The sequence below is a fragment of the Pogoniulus pusillus genome, chromosome 8 (genome assembly GCF_015220805.1).
Source record: "Pogoniulus pusillus isolate bPogPus1 chromosome 8, bPogPus1.pri, whole genome shotgun sequence".
NCBI classification, from domain to species: Eukaryota; Metazoa; Chordata; class Aves; order Piciformes; family Lybiidae; genus Pogoniulus; species Pogoniulus pusillus.
In genome coordinates this window covers 14613378-14637541 of record NC_087271.1, presented here as the reverse complement: position 1 = coordinate 14637541, position 24164 = coordinate 14613378, and the positions used below count along the sequence as shown (strand labels likewise).

At 44.7% G+C, this 24164-nt stretch overlaps 1 protein-coding gene across 6 annotated transcripts in view; it reads right to left on the bottom strand.

Annotated features, from left to right (window-relative positions):
• DPYD (dihydropyrimidine dehydrogenase) overlaps positions 1-24164 on the bottom strand; it is a 647138-nt gene that overhangs the window by 587494 nt on the left and 35480 nt on the right. For all 6 annotated transcript variants that reach the window (XM_064147329.1, XM_064147330.1, XM_064147331.1 and 3 more), the window contains exon 2: positions 20848-20958. In XM_064147329.1, the coding sequence (XP_064003399.1) occupies positions 20848-20958 (111 nt within the window). The remainder of the gene's footprint in view (positions 1-20847; positions 20959-24164) is intronic.

The window sequence follows — 24164 nt, the reverse complement described above, 5'->3', positions numbered from 1 at the left end:
GGGAGGTGGTGGAGTCGTCGTCCCTGGGGCAGTTCAAGGCAAGGTTGGATGTGGCACTTGGTGCCATGGTCTAGCCTTGGGCACTGTGGTAAAGGGTTGGACTTGATGATCTGTGAGGTCTCTTCCAACCTTGGTGATACTGTGATACTGTGATATGAGGAGCCTATAGTCTCCTAAGTCAGCTGTGCATATCTGCACACTACCATATTATCAGGACCAGATCCTGCATTACTGCATTTACCTACGGAGCTCAGACTCCCAGCAGCTGCACACATCCTGCATGCCCGCTGCCTATCATTGCCTGATAAGCGTGCCACTGCCACTGAGACAACCAGGAAGCAGATTCTGGATTTTCTGCACACACAGTCTGAAGCTGTGAAGAACCATGCCAGAGAGAGCATGATATTCTCCTCCTGCACCTGAGATCCTGCCAGCTGAGAATTCCTGGACACAGCATCCAGAAGAACCCAGCAGCACCAAAGGTAGAGATCACCTCTTCACCAGGAGAAAAAGGTTAGAAACCTATTTCCTCAGAAGCTGGGAAGATGTATCCTTTCCCCTCAAGCCGGGAGGATTCCAGCCTCAATGTCCAGGGGCAGAGATCCCCAGAAGTCTGGACATTAGACATAGGCTGTGACGCAGCCCCGGAGGGTGATTAATAACTGATAAGAGTTGTGAGTAAAAGCTTTAACACCTCTGTAATATAAGTTGCCTCTGCCATAGAGCAGAATCAGTTTCAGCCTGTTCTGCTGGGCAAATAGCATATGACCTCAAATGGCATTAAGCCAAAGGGGAAACTCCTCTCTCTGTTTATAGTTTGAATGTTTGCTAGTTAATTAACAAATTTCTGTACATATTTTATCCTAGATTGTTTTCATAACCGTGTAAAGAATCCTTTTATATTAATATACATTTTGGCTGCAGAGCTGATAGAGAGCACAGTGGACACTGCTTTGCTTAACTCTGACCTTCTGCTCTGTCTTGCTGTTTCGCGTATCGGGAGGACCTCCAGGTAGGCAGGAGGGATCGGCAGGGTTGTTATCTCACGGGATTGAGCGGGGCTGTGACGCGGGCTCATGACATCTGCCACGGGAGGTTTAAAACCCGCCAGGGCGGTGCGTGTGACGCCATTTAGGCTGCTGCCTGCAGCTAGGATTTTTTTTTTTAGTCTGTTTATAACTGTCAGTAACACTGTGCACCATGGCTGTCACTCGCAGGATGAATGGCAGAAAAAGCGTGTGCATCCTGACAGATTTCACCCAACAACACACAGGAGTCCAGGCTACTGGCTGCAGAGAGTGCTGGAGCCTGTCACTTGCCATAGAGGGAGAAGGGGTGAACAATTGCGTCAGGTATGAGCAGGTGAACTTTCTCCTCACCTTGGTGGCAGAATTGAAAGATGAAGTGGCCGAGCTGAAGGAGGAAGTATCCAGGCTCAGGTCAATAAGGGAGAATGAAAGGTAGCTGGATCTGTGGGAGCAGGCCCTGCAGATCACCCCTGCTAAGGGAATTGCTCCTGGAAACAGGGAAGGATGGGTACAGCTCCCTGTCAGAGGCAGCAAGGGAAATCCACCCCAGCCCACTCCTCCTCTTCCATTGCCCTTGCACAATAAGTATGAGGCCCTGCATGCAGAGGGCAGGGAGGATGAGAGGGCTGAGGAGCAGCCATCTGGGATGATGCCTAGAGTAGAGCAGTCCCCACCAACTGTGGTGACTAGCTCCACAAAAACAAAGAAAAAGAGAAGGTTTATAGTTGTTGGGGACTCTGTCTTGAGTGGGACAGAGGGACCCATTTGTCATCCCAACCCATCCCACAGGGAGGTCTGCCCCCTTCCTGGTGCCTGGGTTAGGGACATCACCAGGAGACTCCCAAACCTAATCCAGACCTCTGATTATTACCTTTTGCTGGTAATACAGGCTGGCAGAGATGAGATTGAGAAGAAGGGCACCAGGGCAATTAAAAAGGAATTTAAGGCCGTGGGGAAATCGATAGATGGGGCGGGAGCACAGGTGGTGTTCTGCTCAGTTCCCTCTGTGGCAAGGGAGTTCACAGAGAGGAACAGCAGAACCCATGCCATCAAGAACTGACTCAAGGGATGGTGCCAGCGGCGGCACTTTGGGTTCTTTGACCATGGGGGAACTTTTACTGAGCCAGACCTGCTTGATCCTGATGGGGTGCAGTTGTCTAGGAGGGGCAGGAGTTGGCAGGGCTCATTAGGCGGGCTTTAAACTAGATCTGAAGGGGGTGGGTGAGGCAATTACTCTGTCTGAGAAGGAGGGAGTGGGAAGGAAACTAGAGTCAATTGAGGAACCGAGAGCCCAGCTGAAGTGCATCTACACCAATGCACGCAGCTTGGGTAACAAGCAGGAGGAACTGGAAGTCCTGGTCCACCAGGGTGACTATGATATAGTTGCCATTTCAGAAACTTGGTGGGATGACAGGCACGACTGGAGTGCTATACTGGGGGGATACAGCCTCTTCAGGAGAGATTGGCAAGGGAGAAGAGGAGGAGGGGTGGCTCTGTATATTAGGGAGTCACTCCATGCCACTGAGCTTGAGGTGAGGGACAAAGGGATTGAGAACTTGTGGGTTAAAATCAGAGGGAGGACTAACAAATCTGACATCCTGGTTGGAGTCTGTTATAGAGCACCCAACCAGGATGAAGAAACAGATGAGGTATTTTACAAACAATTGGAGGCTGTCTCAAGATCACCAGATCTTGTCCTTGTGGGTGACTTTAACCTGCCAGATATCTGCTGGGAACTTAATTCAGCAGACAGGAGACAGTCCAGGAGATTTCTAGAGTGCATGGAGGACAGCTTCACGACGCAGCTGTTAAGTGAGCCTACAAGGGGTCAAGCTCAGCTTGACCTGCTGCTCTCCAACAGAGAAGGGCTGGTAGGAGATGTGACAGTGGGAGGCTGCCTGGGGTGTAGTGATCATGAGATAGTGATAGTTTTCAATATGCAGTGACATGGGGAGGAACTATAACAGAACCCACACCTTGGACTTCCGGAGGGCAAACTTCAGTTTGTTCAAGAAACTTATTTGCAAAGTCCCCTGGGCAGCAGTCCTTGAGAACAAGGGAGTCCAGGATGATTGGACCTACTTTAAACAGGAGCTCTTGAAGGCACAGGAGCTGGCAGTTCCCATGTGCCGAAAGACAAGCCGGTGGGGAAGGCGACCAGCCTGGATGAGCAAACAGCTCCTGAAGGAATTGGGGGGAAAAAAGAGGGTGTATCACCTATAGAAGGAGGGGAAGGCTTCTCCTGATGTGTTTAAGGAGATGGCCAGATTATGCAGGAGAAAAATTAGAGAGGCTAAGGCCCAGCTAGAACTTAAGCTGCCACTTCCGTGAAAGATAACAAAAAGCACTTTTATAAATTCATCAATGCTAAAAAGAAGGGCAAGAAGAGCCTCCACTCCTTACTGGACCAGGAGGGGAATACTATAACTGATGATGAGGAAAAGTCTGAGGTTCTGAATGCCTTCTTCGCCTCAGTTTTCAACAGTAAGGAGGGAGGAGTTCAGGGCAAGTGGCCTCTTGAACTGGGGGATGGGATCGGGGAGTGGTGTGCTGCCCTGCAAATACATGAGGAATTAGTTCAGGACCTGCTGAGCCATCTGGACACCCACAAGTCCATGGGACCAGATGGGATCCATCCCAGGGTGCTGAGAGAGCTGGCAGATGAGCTGGCCAAGCCGCTCGCCATCATTTTCCAGCAGTCCTGGCTCACCAGAGAGGTCCCAGGAGACTGGAAAATGGCCAATGTGGTCCCCATCCAGAAGAAGGGTCGGATGGAGGAACCTGGGAACTACAGACCCCTCAGCCTGACCTCAGTGCCAGGGAAACTGATAGAACATGTTATCTTGAGGGTAATAACTGCGCACCTGAGGGATGGCAAAGGGCTCAGGTCCAGCCAACATGGATTTAGGAAGGGCACATCCTGCCTCTCCAACCTGATCTCCTTCTATGATCAGGTGACCCACTTGGTGGATGTGGGGAGGCCTGTGGATGTGGTCTATCTGGACTTCAGCAAGGCCTTTGACACTGTCCCCCACAGCAAACTGCTGGCTAAGCTGTCAGCACGTGGCTTGGATGGCAACACTCTGTGCTGGGTTAGGAACTGGCTGGAGAGCCGGACCCAGAGAGTGGTGGTGAATGGTGCCACATCCAGCTGGCAGCTGATCACTAATGGTGTCCCTCAGGAATCAGTGCTGGGCCCCATCCTCTTTAACATCATCATAGATGATCTGGATGAGGGCATGGAGTCAGTCATCAGCAAGTTTACATATGACACCAAGCTGGGGGCAGATGTGGCTGGGTTGGAGGGCAGAAGGGCTCTGCAGCGGGACCTTGACCACCTGGACAGATGGGCAGAGTCCAACAGGATGGCGTTCAATAGCTCCAAGTGCCGGGTGCTGCACTTTGGCCACAACAACCCCATGCAGAGATACAGGCTGGGGTTGGAGTGGCTGGAGAGTAGCCAGACAGAGAGGGATCTGGGGGTGCTGATCGATACCCGCCTGAACATGAGCCAGCAGTGTGCCCAGGTGGCCAAGAGAGCCAGTGGCATCCTGGCCTGCATCGGGAATGGTGTGATCAGCAGGAGCAGGGAGGTCATTCTGCCTCTGTACTCTGCACTGGTTAGACCACACCTTGAGTACTGTGTTCAGTTCTGGGCTCCCCAGTTTAGGAGGGACATTGAGATGCTTGAGCGTGTCCCGAGAAGGGCGACGAGGCTGGTGAGAGGCCTTGAGCACAAGCCCTACGGAGAGAGGCTGAGGGAGCTGGGATTGTTTAGCCTGGAGAAGAGGAGGCTCAGGGGTGACCTTATTGCTGTCTACAACTACCTTAGGGGTGGTTGTGGCCAGGAGGAGGTTGCTCTCTTCTCTCAGGTGGCCAGCACCAGAACGAGAGGACACAGCCTCAAGCTATGCCAGGGGAAATTTAGGCTTGAGGGGAGGATAAAGTTCTTTACTGAGAGAGTCATTGGATACTGGAATGGGCTGCCCGGGGAGGTGGTGGAGTCTCCATCCCTGGAGCTGTTCAAGGCAGGATTGGACGTGCACTTGGTGCCATGGTCTAGCCTTGAGCTCTGTGGTAAAGGGTTGGACTTGATGATCTATGAGGTCTCTTCTAACCTTTGTGATACTGTGATATACAGTGGTTGGGGGTGGTGAGAGTTCAGAATATTGAGATTAATAAATATATATTTTTATATAAAATTATCTCGCCCCAATTAATTTGTCCCCTCCGCCAAATAGGCATAGGTACTGAGAATCCCCCTCTATAACACACAGGTTGCTCAGGGAGGTTGTGGATGCTCCCTCCCTGGAGGTGTTGAAGGCCAGACTGGATGAGGCCATGGGCAACCTGTTCTAGAGGGAGGTGTTCCTGCCTATGGCAGGGGTTGGAAGTGGCTGAGATTTGAGGTCCCTTCCAACCTAAACTATTCTAGGATTCTGTGATCACACTTCCCCATGCCCGCTAAAATGTAATCTAGATAAAACAAATATCCATGCAGTGCACAGCTTACTGAAATATAAGCCGTAGCTTTTTTGGTAGCACTGAAAATGCCCGTGAATCAAGATGAGTCATGGTTCAACCAGCATCCCAGTGACCTGAATAGCTAGAAAAGAAGAACGCACTCATGCTTATTTCCAAAATTGTGTTTGGCGGAATAAGGGAAACAGGAAGGAGATATTAAACATTTTAAACGGCAGGACAAACATTTTCAAAAGAGGTCAAATGGAAGGGTCCAAATTTGGGCCATATATTGAATACAGAGACAATTCAAAGTTCTTGCAGGAGGAAAAGCATGGAAAAGGAGGCAAATAAATTATTTCATTCTATTTGGTGCTCCATAACTGTCACTGGAAATTTTTTTTAATAATCAGGATTAGAGAAATATCCCAAAAAATTACAATCCAAAGATGTCTTGGTTCTAGTTTAAATTTCCCAGAGACTCAAATATAATTAATAAAACAAATAACAATTTATAGGATGCCTTTCCCTCTCCCGGTCTGAGAATCACCACACCGACATCTGCCCCGTTGGCAGGTATCGGGCAGGCTTGCCCTCCCCTTGCTTATTTCTTTATCAAATGTCCTAATCATGCCGGCTACATGCAGCTGCCACATGCTCCAGGCTTGGAGTGATAATACTTCCCTGAATCACATTTAAATATAATGGAAATTCTGCTAGGAAGTACCATTTATCCCCCAAAATATCTGGACCTTGAATGTCCCAGCACACTTTCTCAGAGTGGTTCCATGCATCAGATGCATTTCCCAACCCAGTATAGTTTCCAATAGAATCCACTAAATATACATACAACTGCACAGGAAAGCCTTTAAAACAGTCAAATACCACATCAATCACTATCCAGACTACATGATACATTATGAACTTATATATCCAACTTCAAAACAGCCATCCAAAAGCCTGAATTATTAAAACTCTTAGAACATCCATTTGTAACTTCCAAATGTTGTCTAAAATAATTCTTTTCTACCTAGCCCCACATTGACATGCCAAATTAATTGTCTCAGTTCTAGTTTAAATTTCCCAGAGACTCAAATATAGTTAATAAAACCAATAACAATTTATAGGATGCCTTTCCCTCTCCCATTTTTTAAAGGAAAAATGAATTTGATGTAGAGAAGAAAAGGTAAAACACACCCAAATAAATAGTCTCACTTTGATTTGGAAGTTAAAAGAGAAAACTTTAACAGTAAATAAAAGGTATTTGAGGTAGGGGAGTTACAAAGAGGTATAGGAAAGGGAAAACAAGACATAGAATATATAGAGACAACTAGATTGATTGCAATGGCTTTGTACACCTCGCGGACTGATGGCCACGTGGTAAAACAAAGAGCGACAGGAACAGGAGGGTGGTGCTGGCAGGCAGGGAGGCAGGGAAAGAGATAACAAAACAGGAAGTTCCTCTGCCTTTATAAGGGGCTACACAGGAAGTGGGAGCGGGCTAAGCACTGCACCTGGATTAAGGTTTGGACCCACCCCCGGGGAGGAGTCAGCAGTACCTGGGGTCAGGGTCAAGGCCACTTGCCCAGGAGGGTTAACCCTTTACAAAAGAAAAAAAAAAAGAAAAAAAAAAGAAAAAAAAAAGAAAAAAAACCCCAATAAACAAACAAACAAACAAAAAACCCAAACCAAAACCACCACAAAATAGTTCAGAAAATATGATCAGTAAAGAAGAGTTGAAGGCAAAAAAAAAAAAAAAATGGAGGGAGCATTTCACATAAATATTCACAACTCGCAGATTTTATACCCAAAATAGGTAATAATCAATTTTTTGAGTAGGAGGAGAAGGACAAAACAAAAAATCGATCTTCAACAAATCAAAGAGAGTGTATTTTAGGATGTTGCATTGATTCAACACTAACAGGAATGAGAAGTCTCCAATATCATAAGCCTTCAGATGTATCTGTCAAGAAATGTGCAGTAATATTTCATCCTATCGTGATCCAGAAATTCCCTTGTATTCCCCCCAACCCTCACCTTAGTACAATTCTAGGATTAGATTGATTTCTATTTACAGCCACAGCAAAAAGTAACCCTGCTGTGTGGAGACTGTGTAGCATAGTCTCAGCACTCTAGAAATATGTTTACTGCTCTTCTCTGATCTATTGGAAAGTGTCCTTGCCCATGGTAAAGGAGTTGGAACTATCATCAGTCCTGGCTCACTGGAGAGGTCTCTGAAGACTGGAAGCTGCCAGTGTGGTGCCCAACCACAAGAACAGTCACAAGGATGACCCAGGAAATTCCAGACCTGTCAGCCTGACCTCAATGCCAGGCAAGATAGTAGAACAGCTCATCCTGAGTGCAATCACAGGGCACCTACAGGATGGCCAAGAGATCAGACCCAGTCAACATGGATTTAGGAATGGCAGGTCCTGATCTCTATGACCCACATCTGGGTCTTCAGCAAGGCCTTTGACACTATTTGCCATAGTAAAGTCCTGCAAAGCTGGCAGCCCATGGCTGGGCAGGGACAGTCTGTGCTGGGTTAAGAACTGGATGGATGGTGTGGCACAAAGAGTGGTGGTGAATGGTGCCACATCCAGCTGGCAGCTGTCACTAGTGGTGTACCCCAGGGATCAGTGCTGGGCACAGTCCTCTTTAACATCTTCATTGATGATCTGGACCAGGGGGTTGAGTCCAGCATCAGTGAGTTTACAGATGACATCAAGCTGGGAGCAAGTGTGGATGTATTAGAGGGCAGGAGGGCTCTGCAGAGGGACCTGGACAGGCTGGACAGATGGGCACAGTCCAGTGAAATGAGTTTTAACACGTCCAAGTGCCAGGTTCTGCACTTTGGGCACAACAACCCCATGCAGTGCTACAGGGTGGGGACAGAGTGGCTGGAGACCAGCCAGGCAGAGAGGGACCTGGTGGTACTGGATGGCAGCTGAACATGAGCCAGCATTGTGCCCAGGTGGCCAAGACGGCCAATGGCATCCTGGCCTGTGTCAGGAATAGTGTGGCCAGCAGGACCAGGGCAGTCCTTCTGCCTCTGTACTCAGCACTGGTCAGGCCACACCCTGAGTACTGCGTCCAGTTCTGGACCCCCCAGTTTAAGAAAGATGTTGAGGTGCTTGAATGTGCCCAGAGAAGGGCACCAAGGCTGGTGAGGGGGATGGAATATAGCCCTGTGAGGAGAGGCTGAGGAAGCTGAGGGTGTGCAGTCTGGGGAAGAGGAGGCTCAGGGGAGACCTCATTGCTGTCTACAACTACCTGAAGGGAGCTCGTAGCCAGGTGGGCTTGGTCTCCTCTCCCAGACACCCAGGGAGAGAACAAGAGAACACAGCCTCAAGCTGCACTAGGGCAGGTTCATGATGGATACAGTCCTTCACAGCAAGAGTGATTGGCATTGGAATGGGCTGCCTGGGTAGGGGGTGAAGTTCCCATCCCTGGAAGCGTTTAAAAGGAGACTTAATGAGGCACATAGTGCCATGGTTTATTTAATTAGGTGATAGGTTAGACTCGATGATTGCCAAGGTCTTTTCCAACCTGGTTAATTCTGTGATTCTGTGATTTTTGTGACTCCTAAGGTCCCTTCCAACCCTGACAATTCTGTGATTCTCTGATTTTGATCCATAAAGGTTTAGTTTTATCTTGCTAGAATTTTGTCATCTGTTGTGTCATGAAGACAAAACTTTTTATCTTTAAGTTTTGGGCTTTTTTACTGAACAGTGCATATCCTTTAAGACAGAAAGTAATTTCAACGCTTCTTAATTTGTTTACCTGATTCGGTTTCTGTCCTCTCAGTACTAGAGAGGAATAGAGTTTTGTGGAGGGATTGCTTCATCAATATAGGGGAGCAATATGGGACAGCAATGTGCCCTTCTGGCTAGAGGGCCAATGGTGTCTTGTGGTGCACCAAGAAAACTATGGTCAGCAGGGCTAGGGAGGTTCTTCTCCTCCTCTACTCTGCGCTGGTGAGACCACACCTGCAATAGTATGTCAAAATTTGGGCTCCCCAGTTCAAGAGAGACAGAGACCTGCTGGAGAGAGTCTGGTGGAGAGCCATGAGGATGACTGGGGGACTTCAGCATCTTCCTTGTGCAGAGAGACTGAGAGCTCTGAGGCTGTTTAGTCTGGAGAAGAAAAGGCTGACAGAAGACCTGATCAATGTCTATCAATATCTGAGGGGTGGGTGTCAAGTGGAGGGGGCCAAGCTCTTCTGGATGGTCAGCAGCAATAAGCCAAGGAGCAATGGATACAAACTGGGACACAGAAGGTTTCACCTCAACATGAGGAGAAGTTTCTTTAGAGCGAGGGTGACAGAGCCCTGGAGCAGGCTGCCCAGAGAGGTTGTGGAGTCGCCTTCTCTGGGGACTTTCAAGACCTGCATGGATGCATTCCTATGTGGACTACTCTGGGTGATCCTGCTTGGCAGGGAGGTTGGACTGGATGATCTCTGGAGGTCCTTTACAGCCTCTAATGTTCTGTGATTCAGATAATTGCTGATGAAACAGGACTGATTTGAGATGAAAGAAAAAAAATGCTGAAAACACACAGATGTAGTTTTCTGGAGAGAATTTGTACTGCTGGGACAGGCACACAGACAGAAAGACCAAGAGGGAATATTGCTCCACATGGCAACAGCAGAGCTCCAGAGCCTGGATCACCCACCCATTTCAGCAACATTCTGTAACCATGTTATGAGGAAGTTTTTGTCCCAAGGAATACCCAGCATCTTTGCAGACTGAAAAATCCCTGGATGGCATACTACATTTAATTTCAACACTATATTGAAACAATATATCAGTTTATAAAACAACAAAGCAATCATTATGAAAGCATCAAATCATTCCCTAGATAGTCCACCAAAAATTTAAAAGCCCCTGAAGCCAGGACACTACTGTAGAGCAAAGAATACTGAACAGTGTAAGCAGGGAGTGATGAAGCAGTTAAATGCTCTCCACCTAAGGACTGCATTGTGACAACAGTGCAGAAAGAAACTGGTCCAGATAAAGTTTTCAAAGTGACTGGGCAGTTCTGTTGTACAGTACCCAGCCTGTCACATATCCTTGCTTCAAAGCATGAGGATGACAGTGTACTTTTAAATGTAATCCTATCAGGAGAAGCGAAAAGATCAAACTCAAGCTTTTCTACCGGACTTGCTAATTCACACTTAAATCATCTGGATTTTTATAAGCATATATGTATATATATATATGATTTTTAATATGCATAGAAGAATCATTGGACTACTATTCAGGAAAAAAATGTTCAAATACATGGCAAATTTGCAGACAAACTACAAGCAGGGTCTTGTAATGAACACTTGGTTGCAACTTAACATTGGACAGTGGTATCAGCCCTCCTTAAAATACTGCGTTCAGCAAGCTGGACTACTCCCTTCACACTAGACTTTCACCTCCTTTTACTTGTAGCAATTGGATGTCTTCCAGGACTTGGACGGTATAAACAGACTGAAGAGAGTTATTACTAAGAGGGTAATAACGACACAGGTGTTCAAGAGAAATTCTCAACCTAAAGCTTGTGATTAATTTTCATTTTATAGATGTCTAAGCAGAATGGAGAGGGGGCATTTACTTACAAGAAGGTCTAAGAAAGAAAAGCAAAAGCAGAATTGGTCTAAATATAGACAATAACAAATATGAAGAATTCTGAACAGAGGAAGTTAAGGAGTTTGGAGATGGTTTTGTACAGCACTCTGGAGGAGCCAGGAGGAAAGTAAGGAGGCTTTCACAGAGGACTATGAAAGGATCACAGAATCACAGAATGTCAGGAGATGGAAGGGATCTCAAAAGCTCATCCAGTCCAATCCCCCTGCCAGAGCAGGCTCACCTAAACCAGTTCTCACTGGAAAGTGTATAGGTGGGTTTTGAATATCTCCGGAGAGGAAGACTACACAACATCCTTGGGCAGCCTGTTCCTCCTCAGGTGTGATGGTTTGGATGTTACCACCCCCCCACACTTTGTAAAATCATCCAGACTAGACTCAGTGGTTCTGGAAATTGAATGGATCTTTATATTTACAGCTTAGCACAATATACAAGCAGATATTTACAGTATATGCAGTTATATACATAAATATACAAGTTAAAAGGTAATACACAACTCCACTCCCAGAAACCTGAGTCCCCAGGAGGGGCTCACAACCACCCTTCCACCTTTCTCCCACTCCTCAACCTCACCCAAGATCTTGCCTTATGTTTAAGGTAGTTTGGAGGGTCAGCGAGGGGGGGTTAGGAAGCAGGTGAACTAGTCACACAGACAGCAGGTTAGGTTAGAGGGAGAAGTTCAGCCCAAAAGCCCAGGCAGCGACAGTGTTATCTATGTTAGTGTTCTTGTTCTTATACATCTCAGAAAGCCTATGAGTGAAGTAGACATTATCACTGTTTTATTTTCACAGATGGTAATCTAATTCTTCTCACCAAAAAAATTCTAGCTAGCTTCAAACTAGCACATCATGTTTAAACGAAACTTCCTATGTGTCAGCTTCCACCATAACCCCTTGTCCTGTCATTTGGAATCACCCAAAAGAGCCTGTCTCCAGTCTCTTGGCACTCACCTTTACATGTTTATAAACATTGATGAGGTCACCTCTCAGTCTCCTCTCCAAGCAGCACAACTCTGCTCTCTCAGGCTCTCCTCATAACAGAGATGTTCCATTCCCTTCATCATCTTTAGGGCTCTGGGCTGGACTCTCTCAAGCAGTTCTACATTCCTCTTGAACTGGGGGCCCCAAAACATCTAGATTTTGTGTAGCTTGCCATCAATTAGTACTTATGATCTAAAGGAGGCTACAAGAAAGCTGGGGAGGAACTTTTTAGGGGTTCTGGTAATTATACGACTAGGAGGAATGGATCCAAGCTAGAGGAGGGGAGATTTAGATTAGATGTTAGGGAGAAGTTCTTCAGCACGAGGGTGGTGAGACCACAGGTTGTCCAAGGAGGTGGTGGAAGCCTCACCCCTGGAAGCCTTTAAGGTCAGGCTAGATGTGGCTATGGGCAACCTGATCTGGTGAGAGATGTCTCTGCTCATGGCAGGGGGGTTGGAACCATATGCTCCTTGAGGTCCCTTCCAACCCTGACAATTCTGTGATTCTGTAATACACAGTAAATATGCATAATTTGTGCAGGCAAGCAAGTCAGATTGAAACTAAAATATTCTAATGAGAAGACCTTGTGACATTGAAATGAAAACAAGACTGAAAATTCAAGGATTATATAATACATTTTTAGAGCAAGTAGAAGTGATCTCACCGATAAACATATAAACCACTTTATTCCAGTAAAATGGTTATAAATGTCACCATATGGTATCGATAGGAGAAAATGCAGAGTAATTAGTTAATCTAAAAAATGCATGAGTAGGAATTTGACTGCTAAATGATTAAACTGGTTCATTTTAAAATGTGTATTAATATTTAATTATTGACACTATAAGAGAAGGGAAAAATCTCTTGATGTTACTTCTCAGCTCTTTCTGATACTCAGTAAGTCATGCATTATTCATATGAATAGTTCGTGCACATACAGTCAATCACTAGTTAAATAAAAGAGTAATTCTCAAATTCCCTAATCACCTCAATAGATTCTAATGCAATATTTTTGACATTTGGGAATCGGAGTGTTTTACTTAAGAAATCAGTCTGGCCACGATGAATACGGCACAGACCAAGCAGACATCAGTTCAAAGAATCAGATGTCAAAGTGCTCCCTCTAATGTCCCTTAATCATCACACCAATTAGTGGTTGAATAGTAATGTGATTAAAAAGACTACTGCTACCCTATACCTATTCAGACTGGTGGAATTCTACATATGTTCTACCAATTAATGTTTGAATAGAGCAGCGATTAGAGAGACATCTGCCATTGTACATCCATTCAGAAGAGAGCCAGATTTACCTATTCACATGCCACCAAGGAAAAAAATCAATATTTGCAAAGGTAAATTATACATTTAGGTTGGAAAATTAATTTATTTGATTACCTGTAATGAGTGCTCTCTATTTTGCAATATTTGGGATTTTTTTTTTAATTAATATATAAGCTTTCATCAATACCTGTCCAGAAACAGACAGATAACTCCCTGAAAAGGCCTTTCCTCATTAAGACTCCTGATTCAAGCACTGGGTAAATTTGGTCTCATCTCTCCTTGTTTGCAGTTTGCACTATTTTTGATTTCTCAGTTATCTGTGAACTGCTCGCTTGCTTGTTCTGTGATATAGGATTGGACACATCAGTCACATTAGTCCTCACTGTGAGGCTATACTTACAGTAACAAACTGATGACAGCTAAGAAAGAATCATCTTATTTAGAATCATATCATAGAGTCAACCAGGTTGGAAGGGACTTCCAAGATCATCCAGTGAAACCTATCCCCCAGCCCTATCCAATCAACCAGACCATGGCACTAAGTGCCTCATCCAGTCTTTTCTTAAACATCTCCACCACCTCCCTGGGCAGCCCATTCCAGTGGCAAATCACTCTCTCTGTGAAGGTTTTCTATGCAAGCTTGGACATTCGTACAGCAAGAGGAACTTACCTTTTTTCTTAAAATATAAATTCCTTTTTACAGGAAATGACAGTGACATTTAGCAGTGACGGCCACAGAAGTGCTATCAAAGTGAAAAGCAGTTTGAAGTTTTAGCAAACTTATTTCGCACACTGTTTTTAGAGGATAGTAATCTTGTCCTCTGAATTTAAAGCATCTAAATTTTGCTTCCTTCTCCAATATTTACTAGTAGCATAGCCATCTCAAAACTCTTCTTTTTATAACAGAGAAACCTCTGTTTTCTCAGTCAGACCAGTGGCATCTGTTTACACCACCTTTCAGCATGACTGGGAATAAACCAGTGTCAATGCTTAGCTGACTCAGCCACAAAGCAGTTAACTACTCTGATGTAATACTCCAAGCCAAAATTTCTGAAGTAAAGCTGACTGATCTTGCACCTACAGCTACAAATCACTTTCTCCAGCAAGATGTGGTTGCTTACACAGTAAATAAACATTAGTACTCAGTGAAAGAACAACCGAATCTTCCTTTAGGATGCTTTCCAATGCTGACTAAAGCTACTGAAACTCTGTTTCCACTTCAAAAATCATTGAATAGGCAACCAAAAATGTCTTGGAACATGCTAGGAGTTAAAATTTCACTTGTGTAATTATTCTGAGGAAATATGTAAGTCTGCCATCTGGAAGTGTATTAGACATCACGAAGTTACTGTGTGAATGCCTCAGCAGATGCAGCCTTTGTTCAGAGTTTTGTGTCTGATAATTAATTAGTTTTGTATTTTCATACTCTCACCTTTCCTCCAACAGTAATTCTGCAAAGGTAGCATCAGTACAGCTTTATAAGAATCTCAGCCTAAAACCCAAACTCAGCTTTTAAAGAAATGCAAACAAGTGTACTACCTATGGACTTCAAACACAGCTGTGTCTGTTCATTAGCAGGCCTGAATTTTACTGCCAAGGGCTTCTTTAGACCACAGCAGAAAATTTTGATCATTCAAGGGGCAAGGGATGGAAACTGCAGCACAGGAAGTTCCACCTCAACATGAGAAAGCACTTCTTGACTGGAAGGGTCCAAGAGTACCGGTACAGGCTGACCAGAGAGATTGCGGAGCCTCCTTCTCTGGAGCCTTTCCAGCCTTGTCTGGAAGTGCTCCTGTGCAGCCTGTGCTGGATTCTTTGATTCTGCTCTGGCAGGGGGGGTGGACTGGAAGATCTCCAGAGGTCCCTTCCAGCCCCTAACATCTTGTGATCTTCTGAACTTTTTTTATTTTAAGAAGGCCAGGAAAGAATTCAATCATTTTGTTTTCATTTTTTATTAAACCCACTCAACAATCAAAGGGAGAATGTAAAATGTCTCTCATTTCTTTTCCTAACGCCTTTCATGTGATGGGATACCAGACAAATGCTTAGATTTGATTTTTTTTTTAGTTTTGTAGGGCTTCATCTGCCAGGAAAATGGCAGTTCTAAAAACTAGCACCATTACTTATCTAAATCTAAGGAATACCTCTTGTGGCTGTTTGAGCTGATTTTCTAGTTCAAATATAGGAGAGAGGTGAACATTCTAGGGATAGGCCATATAATGGCAACAATGGATAAGTTAATATAATTTCATTGGAGCATCAAGAGCTTTATGTCTAGAAGCACAGCTTGTTCTTCCCCCTTCCTGGCTTCTGCTGCTTGAGCTGCTTCTGCCCACTATCCTCCCTCGCTGCTGTTTCGGCTGCTGCTGCTTTTGCGATTTTGCCACTTCCCCATCTTCCTTAAGGTTATTATATTTTTTCTCTAGTAGTTTATTTCTCTTTATACTGTTATACTTAAACTATAAGAAATACAATTTCATCTTTCCCTGACCTTCCAAAAAAAACCATGTTGTGGTGAGTTTACTCTACCAGGGGAGGGATCCACCCTAACCTGAGACACCTCCTTAGAATTTCTTATAGCATTTTACCTTTTTTTTTTCATGACTTGCAACTGAATGTGATATCTCTAGTAAGTAACTCACAGCATACAGGATAAAACTATTTCTGATGAAGCTGTGTGCATATAAAGATAAGTCTATTTGCTTACCTCTAACCTTTAACCTTGTAAATTGCAACATATGAGCATATCTCTATCAGTGTAAGGTCCCTAATAACTGCACAGTCATGCAGAAGTATAAAATCTGAAGGCAGTTTACAGGAAGCCTGGAGAAAAACTTGTAATTACAGGATGAGGAGTAAGGGGTTTAAAATGGCAGAGGGGAGATTTAAACTGGATGTTAGGAAGTTCTTTACAGTGACAGTGAGGAGACACTGGCACAGAGTGCCCAAGGACATGTTCAGCACCAGGTTGGATGAGGCCTTGAGCGACCTGTTATAGTGGGAGGTTGGAACAGGATGATCTTTGAGGTCCCTTCCAGCCTAAACCATTCTATTATTCTATGAATCTATGATTCTACAAAACCAAATTGTTTATTAGACTGTAAACCTATGCCAAAACATCATCTTGCAATATTTAATAGCATCCAGAATTGCTTTCAGATGAAAATCCACCCAAGGCATACAAGTTACTGATGAACTCAGAAGCTGTGCTGTTTGCAGAGCCCAAGAAGCTCAGACCTTGGGGATTCAGGAACAATCAAGACATTACAAGGTATACACACACAGCTCTAAGCAGGAAACTGAGAAGAAAGACAGTTCTAGAAAGCCTCGTTTTTTTTCCCAGTTACCAGTGAAACTTTCAAATAGCAAACATTCTATGAGTAATCTGAATACAAAAGGCAAACAAGGCCAATATGGGGAAGACTCACGGGTAACCAAGAGTGATCCTAAAGCCTAGAAGCTTTACAAAATATGTGTTAAGAGAAAGAAAGAAAGAAAGAAAGAAAGGAAGAAAGGAAGAAAGGAAGAAAGAAAGAAAGAAAGAAAGAAAGAAAGAAAGAAAGAAAGAAAGAAAGAAAGAAAAAGAAATGTGGATGGATAGGCAGATACATAGGCAGATAGATGGACAGATAGATATATAGACAGACAGATGGATGGATAGACAGATAGATAGATAGACAGATAGACAGACAGATGGATAGATAGCTATGGCTATACTATAGCTATAGTTTCAAATATGGATATATAGATATAGATACAGATGTAGATACAGATGTAGATATAAAGATATAGATACAGATATGGATATAGAGATATAAATAGAGATAGACAGAGAGAGAGAGAGAGAGAGGACAGACAGACAGATAGACATGTGCGCTATAGTTTGAAGTTCAACTACCTAGGCTACTTTACACTGCACCAGCTGACCAGTTCCTACACAGGTACCTACCTAGATGTCCTGCTTCGTGGATACCTGAGCTTCCTAACTAATAGCTTCTGAAAACAAAGTAGTTTACAGCCTCAGATTGATTTCAGGTTGCCTGAAAACAACACTGATGTAAACTGCAGCTGTCCAGGAACCACTTGCTGAGCAGCTCAACAATTTGTGCAGGAACAAACAACAGTGGGCAATAACTGCATCGGACATCCCAAAGTAATTATTCCTACTTACAAACAGAAACTTTCCACCTATGTTAATTTCCAGTCACAATTACATTCTCTAAGCCAATAAAGAATGAAAAAAAAAAAAAAGAAACCAGCAATATTAGATATAGTAATAGGCACTTTGGGTTCTTTGACCACGGGGAAACTTTTACTGAGCCAGACCTGCTTGATCCTGATGGGGTGCAGTTGTCTAGGAGGGGCAGGAGAGTCCTGGCACTGGAGTTGGCAGGGCTCATTAGGCGGGCTTTAAACTAGATCTGAAGGGGGTGGGTGAGGCAATTACTCTGTCTGAGAAGGAGGGAGTGGGAAGGAAACTAGAGTCAATTGAGGAACCGAGAGCCCAGCTGAAGTGCATCTACACCAATGCACGCAGCTTGGGTAACAAGCAGGAGGAACTGGAAGTCCTGGTCCACCAGGGTGACTATGATATAGTTGCCATTTCAGAAACTTGGTGGGATAACAGGCACGACTGGAGTGCTATACTGGGGGGATACAGCCTCTTCAGGAGAGATAGGCAAAGGAGAAGAGGAGGAGGGGTGGCTCTGTATATTAGGGAGTCACTCCTTGCCACTGAGCTTGATGTGAGGGACAAAGGGATTGAGAGCTTGTGGGTTAAAATCAGAGGGAGCAGGTTATCTTGAGGGCAATAACTGCGCACCTGAGGGATGGCAAAGGGCTCAGGTCCAGCCAACATGGATTTAGGAAGGGCACATCCTGCCACTCCAACCTGAGCTCCTTGTATGATCAGGTGACCTGCTTGGTGGATGTGGGGAGGCCTGTGGATGTGGTCTATCTGGACTTCATCAAGGCCTTTGACACTGTCCCCCACAGCAAACTGCTGGCTAAGCTGTCAGCACGTGGCTTGGATGGCAACACTCTGTGCTGGGTTAGGAACTGGCTGGAGAGCCGGACCCAGAGAGTGGTGGTGAATGGTGCCACATCCAGCTGGCAGCTGATCACTAATGGTGTCCCTCAGGAATCAGTGCTGGGCCCCATCCTCTTTAACATCATCATAGATGATCTGGATGAGGGCATGGAGTCAGTCATCAGCAACTTTGCAGATGACACCAAGCTAGGGGCAGATGTGGCTGGGTTGGAGGGCAGAAGGGCTCTGCAGTGGGACCTTGACCGCCTGGACAGGTGGGCAGAGTCCAACAGGATGGCGTTCAATAGCTCGAAGTGCAGGGTGCTGCACTTTGGCCACAACAACCCCATGCAGAGATACAGGCTGGGGTCAGAATGGCTGGAGAGCAGCCAAACAGAAAGGGATCTGGGGGTGCTGATCGATACCCGCCTGAACATGAGCCAGCAGTGTGCCCAGGTGGCCAAGAGAGCCAGTGGCATCCTGGCCTGCATCAGGAATGGTGTGGTCAGCAGGAGCAGGGAGGTCATTCTGCCTCTGTACTCTGCACTGGTTCGACCACACCTTGAGTACTGTGTTCAGTTCTGGGCTCCCCAGTTTAGGAGAGACATTGAGATGCTTGAGCATGTCCAGAGAAGGGCGACGAGGCTGATGAGAGGCCTTGAGCACAAGCCCTATGAGGAGAGGCTGAGGGAGCTGGGATTGTTTAGCCTGGAGAAGAGGAGGCTCAGGGGTGACCTTATTGTTGTCTACAACTACCTGAGGGGTGGTTGTGGCCAGGAGGAGGTTGCTCTCTTCTCTCAGGTGGCCAGCACCAGAACGAGAGGACACAGCCTCAAGCTATGCCAGGGGAAATTTAGGCTTGAGGGGAGGAGAAAGTTCTTTACTGAGAGAGTCATTGGACACTGGAATGGGCTGCCCGGGGAGGTGGTGGCGTCTCCGTCCCTGGAGCTGTTCAAGGCAGGATTGGACGTGGCACTTGGTGCCATGGTCTAGCCTTGAGCTCTGTGGTGAAGGGTTGGACTTGATGATCTATGAGGTCTCTTCCAACCTTGGTGGTACTGTGATACTGTGATACTGTGATAATCAATGCTATAAACCAGGAAACTACACTAGAGTACTGCTGAAATGCATGGGATGCCCTGGGTTACTCCTTACAGAAAATATTTGTTTTTTATCCTGGATTTCACAACTTTTAGAAACTAAGGAACTTTGTGGGTATTTGTTTTGATTTGTATTTAGGTGGGTTTGTTTTTTTTAATTTAGAGGAGTTAGGAAGCAGACAGATTAGTTACACAGACAGGAGGTTAGGGAGAGAAGGGCAGGCAGCCAGAGTCAGAGAGAGCAACCCCGTTATCTATATTTATGTTCTTGTTTTTACACATCTCAGCAAGCCTATGAGTGAAGTAGATATCACCACTGTTTCCTTTTCACAGACTATAATCTAATTCTTCCAAAATATTCCACTAGCTTCAAACTAGCACTATGAGATTGCTCTTTCCAAGGTGCAAGACTACAGTTGTCCTTGTTGAATTTCATTCAATTTCACCTTGAATTATAACCATAAGGAAAACTGTTTGTAGATGTAGAAACGGTGCTCAGTCCAAAAGACTTCTGAGTTTAGAGGATCATGCAAGCTAATCTGTAGGAAGATAGTAGAACACTACAAACCTTCTAATCAGGTGAGAAATCAAAGAGACAAAGTCTGACAGAATTAGTCAAATATTACACTGAGAATAGGAGTCTAAAAAGTTAGAAAGAAAATTATGATATCTAATGGAAGAGATACTGAAGAACATAACAGTATATAATGAATAAATATGTATTCTAAACTCAGATAGTTCTTGAAAAATACAGTGCAGAAAAATTTAAATCCAGCACCATGTATTAATCTCAGCTTTGTGTATGCATATATAACATATACACCTATATATATATACCGACATAGGTACATATGATGGGTTCCCCTATTTCTATACTGAAGTAAAATGATCTTTAAATTTTTCAGAAAGGATAGGGAAGTGCTGCTCTCCCCAGTGTTACTCTTGGAAACCAGAAAGAAAAGGAACAAGCAACAGAAACAGCAGCTGATGCTGACTACCCAGGGAGAGCAAGTAGCTCTGCAAAGCTTGGGAGGTAGTGAGCCAGCTGTGATGCTGATGGCTATTTGAGATGCATCAGATTTTGTAACAAAAAGGGAAGAAGTTGCATCGAAGACTTAATAAATCACCAAAAAGAAAAACTGTATAGCATGTACAGGGTTCTGAAAAGCAAAGAAACCATCACAAGTTAGTGTTTTATCTACAGGAACAGAACTAGCAGCCATATTTGGCTACTGAACAATGCAAGAAACTCAAATCTGAATTTCTCACACAACAGAGATTTCATCTTCAATGATTTATTGTATGTTCCAGATACAATACTAAATGTGAACTTACTGAACAGCTTTTGTCAGCATTCCTTTTCCATTGCTTCTTAACTTGTTTCTTTGCTGCAGTTGAATGAAGAGCTGCATGTGTCTGTTTTCGGGGATTTAAAGCCAGAATGTTCTGTAGAAAGAGACCAGGAAGCATTAAAATACAGATAACATTTCCAATCAAGTTCAGAGCTCCTTAAATCACAGACTGATCTAGTGCGCTACACAAAACCAACACAACTGCTCAGTATCAGTGCCTGACTTCATTCTAATTTCTTTAGATTTCTATGCCCACATCACTTAGATTGTGAATATTTAAAGACGTTTCTAGGCCAGCTAGAAAACACAATCACATTCAGTAGTCCATGATAATGGTTTCCATTCCTGGATGGTTTTTATGTATGGCACACAGAAACATGCAACTCTGCTTTATATATTCAAGTAACACTCTTAAAGCAAAACAAGCAAGAGTATTTTAATGGATCTGAGTTCTTTCTGTATTAAAATCATGCAAGCAAGACACTCACATCTGTGAGAAAGAATGAAACCTGGGATATAGTTGGTTGCAACTCCTAGAATTGATTTGGTAAGTTTTCTTTTTTAAAAAAAAACAACAAACAAACAACCTTGACTACAGCATTATACAGAATCAGAGAATCACAGAATCACAGAAATATTCAGATTGGAAAAGCCACTCAGCATCACCAAGTCCAACCCATATTCCTACTCTACAAGATTCACCCTTAAACCATATCCCAAGGACCACACCCAAACAACCTTTAAACACATCCAGGCTTGGTGATTCCACCACCTCCCTGAGCAGCACATTCCAATGCCTGACCATTCTTGCTGGGAAAGAATTCTTTCTCATGTCCAGTCTAAACATGCCCTGCTGCAGGCTGAGGCCATTCCCTAATGACCTGTGAGCAGAGACCAGCACCAACCTTCCTACAAGCTCCTTTCAGGTAGCTGTAGACAGCCATGAGGTCTGCCCTCAGGCTTCTCTGTTTCAGACTAACCATGCCCATCTCCTTCATTCTCTTATCATCAGATTTATTCTCCAGGCCCTTCACAGCTTCATTGCCCTACTCTGCACTGGCTCCAACACCTCCACATCTCTCTTGCACTGAGGTGCCCTGAACTGAACACAACACTCAAGGTGTGGCTTCACCAGAACAGTCCAAGGGGTCCACTCCCTGCTCCTGCTGGACACAGCATTTCTGATCCCAGCCAGGATGCCTTTGGCTTTCTTGCCCACTTGGGCACACTACTGGCTCATCTTCAGCCATTTGCCAAGTAGAACCTCTAGGTGCCTTTCTGACAGGCAGCTTTCCAGCCACGCTGCCCCAGGCTTGTGGCATGGCACACGGCTGTTGTGACCCAAGTACAGAACCTGGAATTTGGCCTTGTTGAAGCTCACCGCATTAATGCTGGCCAAGTGTTCTGGAGCACTTCAAATTCCTCTCTTCTCCCCCTCTGTGGGTTTGAATGGCAGGGAGGAGAAGAAGGCATGAAAACTACTTTCCCTCCCCTGCCCTGCAGGCTTGGAGTGGGAACAGCAAAAGGCGCCTTTCCACACATGTACTGACCCGTGTGGAAGCCTGCACTGGAATTGGGCTAGTGGCTGGCCGGGTTTGCATGTCCAGTATAAAATGGTAAATGGACACTTTTTTCTAGAAAAGGATAAATATAGCAAGAGAGAAGGCAAGGGGGTTCCTGCCGTGAAAGAGTTCCCACCTTGACAGAGTTCCCAAAAGGACAGGTGACAGAATTCCCATTTTGGACTGTACCCACTTTTGGATGGCTCCTACCTTTTTGCATAGTTCTTGATTTTAAACCATCATTGCCTTTGGACAGTTCTCCCCACTTTCGCACTGTTCTTTGCAAACTTGGCAAGTCCGGGGGTCCATTTGAGAAAGAGCTGCCGGTGGCACCTGGACCCAGCTACTCTCAGACCATAATAGCAGCCAACCTCCTGGCTGCTTTCTGGACTGGGGAGACGCTAGCAGTTTGGCTCTCTGCTGCTGCTGTCGAGGGAGTGTTACTTCCATGATTCCCTGTCTTGTGGCAGCCACGTCTTGAGATATTTCTCAGTTTGGCAGGCTTTGCCACCCACCTTGGGCTTCTGCTGTCTGGATCTCGACTACTGGATATTGCTTGCAGAGCCAGGAGGATGAGCTGAGCTGCAGAGAAATCCAGCAAGGGATCATTGTCAAATACCTATCTCACCTCTGTGAGTAAAGCCTGCTGTTCCCTTAATGCTCTGCTCAGCCTGATTGACAGTGGGGTAAAGCTGTGTTTATAGCTTAGCTTTTTCCATTTCCTGACTTCCTAAATCTCTAAATTTGTCCATAACATCCTCTTGAAGAATTCCTGATCAATTTAGAATCTGTAAATAAACCTAACTAGTTTTGTATATAGTTTTCAGGAAAATAAAATAATTCCGTTTTTATAATTCCTGACTTAGCCACATTAATTCCCTGACTCCATGACACCAAGGATCCAATCTATCCACTTCTCCACTGTAGTGAATAGGATGGCCTTATTCTGTTGCTATATGTCAAAGAAACATGAGACTGACACCATATTGGAGACTAGACATGATGAGTATGATGGGGTTATGAATATTATATCAGGATGCCTCCTTATGTTATAAGTCTGCTTGAGTGGGTAATAATGATGAAGTTATCTTAAGATTTTATTGTGCTGACATTTTTGGGAACTTTATAGGAGAAAAAAAAAAGATAATGCAAAGGGGTCACTTTCTAATCAACTATTTAATTCTTACCCTGGTCTGAACAGTAATTCATTTTTCCCCACGAAAGAGAAATCGCGCCTACTTGAAAAGTCAATTTGAAAATAACAACGTAGCCCAACAGAGTAACTCCCAGTCTGCCTGTAGCACTGAGAGAGCAGAGAGAAATAGCATGCAATGTTTCACAAAAGTACAGATTATTTAGCACCCTACAGCACTGCTGACTCTTAGGAAGAGGCAGAGGGTGTTTATCAGAGAAGTCTCTGCAACTCCAGAGTAAAACCTATGCTTCACACCTGGGTGTTTCCCACCTGAGTACCTCAGACAACATGTGGCGATCTAATGCATTCAGTACTCATCTATGCTAATTTATTTCTTAATTAAAACAGAGCAGGGGCATTCACATAAGGGATGTCACTTACAGCAATTCAGTTGCTGCTTTAATTCCACAAGATGATCAAACTCAACTGTCAGAGCACATCTGACTCATTGGTGATGGGCTGTTGAGTGCCCAAATCACCCAAGCTGGGCAGCGAGTCCTGAACTACACAAACACTTTAGCAAAATTTTGCCTCCTCTTTTGT